Below are 5,069 nucleotides of genomic sequence, written 5' to 3'. Positions count from 1 at the left end.
CTTTTCAGTTCCTTGAGTGGCCCAAGTTGGTTCCCTCAGGGCCTTTGCACTTACTGTTCCTTGCATTTAGCCCTCTTCCTTCTTGCCCTGCAGGAGTCCATTCAAACATCACTTCCTACCTAGGGAGCCTCCACCCTACCCTGCTCTTCATTACTTTCCAGGGTTTCTTTACAGCCCTTACTGTCCCTCCAAAACACCTAGTTCAAGCATGTGTCTATTTGCCTAAGACCTTGGACGCAAGCTGTTTGAGGCAGGGAACGCTGTGCTCTGGCTTGCTGCTGACAGCCAGACCCCAGAATAGGAGAAGCTCAGGCAATATTGGATGGATGGATGGATGGATGGATGGATGGGACATGGTGATATTAAGGGACTTGCCTGACCACAAAGCAGCAGCAGAGCTGAGCACCAACCAAGACCATTGGACCCCAATCCTGTGGGCTTAATCCTAGAGAAGTGTTGCCCCCACAGTTTTTGGTTAAAAACCTGGCTGCCTGGGTTGGGATCCCTGCTCCACTAATTCACTATGTGTCCTTGGCAAGGCATCTTTACCTCTCTGAGCCTGTGTTCTCGTTTGTAAAATGAGGACGTTAACGATTCTAACTCTAGTGGATTAAATGAAGTAGCACACGGCCTGGCAGGAGTACTGCTAATAACTGTAGCAACTGTGGCTGGCATCACTTTCCCGCTTCGATAATTAGAGCGTGGGGGCGACTTGCCTGCCTCCCCAAGCTGGGTATCTGGGTGTGCCAGGCTTGCCCTCCCACTCGTTGGACAGGTTTGGGAGAGGGCGGGCAGAGGCGTGGGGCCCAGGAGGGGCTGGCCAGGGTTAATTAGAGGGAGCTGGCTGGGAGGAGCTGGGGGAGAGGGGCTGAGCAGAGGCTGTGCAGAAGCTCAACCTCCAGAGCCCCTAGTTGTGTGAGACTATGGGTCGGGGCTTAAATTCTGCCAGACTCAGGCGCCAGAAACGGCGCCTGCAACATCGGGTCCAGAAGTCCAGGCAGCAGCCAGAGGTGAGGGGGCATCAGGGAGCCCCACCTCATGGCCGGAGGGGGGTGGTGGTCAGCCCCTCCTGTCGGGCCTGGAAACTTCTCTCTACTGTGCCCCACCCTGCTCTCCTTTTCTCTGAATCTGCCTTTTGCTCTCTGCCTGCTTCCTCCTTGTCTCAGACTCCCTCAAACTCTTTAGGTCTGTTTCTCCGTCTGGGGCTCTCGTGTCTGTTCGTCTCATCTCTCCCTCTCTCTGACCTTCTGTCCTGGCCCCACAGCGGCTGCAGCAGGAGAATCATGAGCTCCGCCGGGGCCTGGCAGCACGGGGAGCCGAGTGGGAGGCCAGGGCTGTGGAGCTGGAGGGGGATGTGGAGGCCCTGCGGGCCCAGCTTGGAGAACAACGCTCAGAGCAGCAGGACAGTGGACGAGAACGAGCCCAGGCCCTCAGGGAACTCAGTGAGCAGAACCTGCGGCTCAGCCAGCAATTGGCCCAGGTGGGACAGCCCTAACCCATCCAGATTCCTGGGTCCCAGGTGGGGGGTGGGTGCCCTGGGATTGGTGTTGAGGCTGTGGCCACCTCAGGGCTCCATTGTTCCCCTCTCGCCCCCAACCACCACCACCAGGCCTCCCAGACTGAGCAGGAGCTTCAGAAGGAACTAGATGGCCTTCGGGGGCAGTGCCAGGCCCAGGCCCTGGCCAGGGCAGAGCTGAGGACTCGACTGGAAAGTCTGCAGGGGGAGGTGAGTGCCAGCTAGGGCTGGGGGCCTGTGGAGCCAGGAAAGCTGGGCTGGGGGCAATCCGGAGCTAGCCCAGCACCTCCCCTCCAGCTCTAAGGCCTTTCCCTAGAACCAGATGCTGCAGAGTCGCCGGCAGGACCTGGAGGCCCAGATCCGAGGACTGCGTGAGGAGGTGGAGAAGGGCCAGGGCAGGCTACAGGCAACCCACGAGGAGCTGTTGCTACTGCGGCGAGAGAGGCGGGAGCACAGCTTGGAGGTGACCAGTGGGGTTGGGGTGTGTGGGTGCATCCAGCTGGGGCCTTGGCCACTGTCTCAGGTCTTCCTGGGAGATGAGGCCAGAGCTGGGTCAATGGGAGCCCAGCAGCGGGGCCACGAGAGCATAAGACAAGTGGGGCCATGGAAGGGAATTACGCAGGGGTGGCACACTCCTGGAATGCATCAGAACCAAGCAGCTGGGAGGTCAGGAAGAGGTTGAGGCTAGAGCTCAGGGCAGAGATGATGGGGACATGGACCAGGTCTGAGGCGGTAGAGATGGCGAAAAGGGAATCAAATGAGGCAGCGCTTCAGGGTCAAGTTTTCTGGGTTCTTATCCCAGGATCTCTTCTTATATTGTGAAATACCCAGCCTGTTTCCCAAGCTGTGGGATGGGATGGTAATGGTATAGAGCTTTGTTGCGGGTGTGAGGCACGGAGCCCAGCACTGCTGGCTTAGCAGGACGGCTCAGGAAATGCTGGATGATAGCAGTTAGAAGACTGACTGGAAAAAGACAGGGCCGAGCTCTCTGAGAAGTTACCTTATGGGGTGTGGCTGGAGGGAAGGCGATGGAAAACTGTAAAACCCAGGCGCCTATCCGCACCCTGATTTATAGGGGAGGAAATTGGTAAGGGGAAGTGCACAACCCAATTGCCGCCTGGAGACCCAGGAGTGGGGGAGCAGGCACCTATAGCTGGGATGCGCAGACGCGCGGGGCTGCCTGGCCCTCCGCGGCACGCCGGCGCCCTCTATGGGCCAGCCGCGGGATGCCTTGCGGGTGCGCCTGGCTGACCGCCTTCGCTTGTCTATGGGTGCATGCACAGCTGGAATGTGCGCGCTCCGAGGCCAGGGAGGCACTGAGTACCCTGCGGAGGCTGCAGCGGCGAGTTTCGGAGCTGGAGGAGGAGTCACGCCTGCAGGACGCCGACACATCGGGGGCCTCGCTGCAGTCAGAGCTTGCCCACAGCCTGGACAGCGACCAGAACCAGAACCAGAACGCAGATGGACACAGAGATGCCCCGGTGAGCTCGAAGCCCCGCAGCCATCCAGGAGGGCTGCAGACTCCACCCCTCTTCCTTTTCCCACGAGGTTCAACACCTCACTGACTAATTCCTTTGGTGAACAGACCACTCTGTCCCCGGAGACCCAGGAGGCATCCAGTCAACAGCCTTCATCCCAGGAGGAGAGCTTGGAGCCTCCCATAAAGAAAGCATCCCTGAGCCCAGGAGAGATACTGGAGGAGGAGATGGAAGTGGCCCGGCTGCAGGATGAGGTGGGCGCAGATGGACACAGAGATGCCCCGGTGAGCTCGAAGCCCCGCAGCCATCCAGGAGGGCTGCAGACTCCACCCCTCTTCCTTTTCCCACGAGGTTCAACACCTCACTGACTAATTCCTTTGGTGAACAGACCACTCTGTCCCCGGAGACCCAGGAGGCATCCAGTCAACAGCCTTCATCCCAGGAGGAGAGCTTGGAGCCTCCCATAAAGAAAGCATCCCTGAGCCCAGGAGAGATACTGGAGGAGAAGGAGATGGAAGTGGCCCGGCTGCAGGATGAGGTGGGGAGGACATAGTGCTGGGTGTAGAGCCCTTCTCAATGTGTTTCTCTTTTCCATCTATAACTCAGCCTTTTTCCACTAATGCCCCTCTACCTGGATAATCCTTCATCCCAACAAACGTGCAGTCATGCTTCAAGAGCCTGCCTGGCCCTGGCCAGTTTTGCTCAGTGATTACAGCGTTGGCCTGTGCACTAAAAGGTCGTGGGTTCGATTCCAGGTCAAAGGCACATTCCTGGGTTGCAGGTTCAATCCCTGGCCCCTATCAGTATGGGTATGGGAGGCAACCAGTCAATGTATCTCGCTCACACTGAAGTTTCTCTCTCTCTTCCCCTCTCCCTCCCTCCCTAAAAAAAGGGGGGGGGGGGGGAATATACTTCGGGAGTTTTTAAAAAAAAAAAAAAAAACCCTTTTTCCCCCCCCCCCCCCCCCTAAAAAAAGGGGGGGGGGGGGGAATATACTTCGGGAGTTTTTAAAAAAAAAAAAAAAAACCCTTTTTCCCCCCCCCCCCCCCCCTAAAAAAAGGGGGGGGGGGGGGAATATACTTCGGGAGTTTTTAAAAAAAAAAAAAAAAACCCTTTTTCCCCCCCCCCCCCCCCCTAAAAAAAGGGGGGGGGGGGGGAATATACTTCGGGAGTTTTTAAAAAAAAAAAAAAAAACCCTTTTTCCCCCCCCCCCCCCCCCAAAAAAAAAAAAGGGGGGGGGGGGGAGGAATATACTTGGTGAGTATTTAAAAAAAAAAAAAAAAGTCAGCCTGTTTGCCACCTCCTCCAGGATGACTTCCTGGATGCATTGCCCCCTTAGTCCCACCTCCCAATGCTTCTCCATGCACCCTTCCTGCAGGTTTATACCACCAAGTAGCCCCACCCCAGCCTGGGGGCTCAGAAGATTCATCTCCAGCACAGGGCCACAGCTGCCTGGGGTGTTTGTGGAGCAGGCCAGGGAAGGGTGGTGGGAAAGCTGAAGTCCAGGCTGCCACGGAGAGCAAGGGCTTGGAGACCCGGAGGCCTACTTGCCTCTCTGCCTCCTCCCCTGCCTGCAGATCGAGCTTCAGCAGGCAGAGGTCCAGTCCCTGCGGGAGGAGCTGCAGAGGCAGAAGGAGCTGCGGGAACAGGAACCCGAGGAGGCACTGAGCTGCGCCCTCTCGGACAGGGAAACGGCTGTGAACAAGTGAGCCTGCCTCCGCCATTCACCACCTCCCTCGCAGGGCTAAAGGTCCCCAGCAGGGCACTCCGGTCCTTCTAGGCCTCACTGGTGACATGGGTTCTAATTTGCCCCACTCCGACCCAGGGGCCCTCTGACCTCCTTGGTTTCGGTGTTCCGGGTCCCACTCCTGCCCGGGTCCAGGAGGCCCCGCCCACCCCCGATCCCCTGCTCGCCCTCTAACTAGCTCTCTGCCCTGCCGCTTGCAGGGCCCTGGAACTGTCCCTGGAGCTCAGCCGCGTCTCTCTGGAGCGGGACTCCCTCTCCCGGGAGCTGCTTCGCACCATCCGCCAGAAGGTGGCGCTGACGCAAGAGCTGGAGGCCTGGCAGGTAAAGG

The 5,069-nt window shown here is 58.3% G+C and overlaps 1 protein-coding gene across 6 annotated transcripts in view; it reads left to right on the top strand.

Annotated features, from left to right (window-relative positions):
• The window catches only part of CCDC64B (coiled-coil domain containing 64B), an 8,612-nt gene that overhangs the window by 2,939 nt on the left and 604 nt on the right, over positions 1 to 5,069 (top strand). For 3 of the 6 annotated variants that reach the window (XM_014537172.1, XM_014537169.1, XM_014537170.1), the window contains exons 3-9: positions 1,265 to 1,480; positions 1,610 to 1,726; positions 1,833 to 1,979; positions 2,800 to 2,997; positions 3,102 to 3,248; positions 4,572 to 4,699; positions 4,942 to 5,062. In XM_014537172.1, the coding sequence (XP_014392658.1) occupies positions 1,265 to 1,480; positions 1,610 to 1,726; positions 1,833 to 1,979; positions 2,800 to 2,997; positions 3,102 to 3,248; positions 4,572 to 4,699; positions 4,942 to 5,062 (1,074 nt within the window). Of the gene's footprint in view, positions 1 to 9; positions 1,011 to 1,264; positions 1,481 to 1,609; positions 1,727 to 1,832; positions 1,980 to 2,799; positions 2,998 to 3,101; positions 3,249 to 3,382; positions 3,533 to 4,571; positions 4,700 to 4,941; positions 5,063 to 5,069 lie in introns of those variants that run through there. The other 3 variants (XM_005863181.2, XM_014537171.1, XM_014537173.1) reach the window with 3 other exon arrangements.

The sequence above is a fragment of the Myotis brandtii genome, unplaced genomic scaffold (genome assembly GCF_000412655.1).
Source record: "Myotis brandtii unplaced genomic scaffold, ASM41265v1 scaffold1738, whole genome shotgun sequence".
Classification (NCBI taxonomy): Eukaryota; Metazoa; Chordata; class Mammalia; order Chiroptera; family Vespertilionidae; genus Myotis; species Myotis brandtii.
Note: the sequence above shows the minus strand (reverse complement) of the source record. Positions and strands in the feature narration are given on the sequence as shown.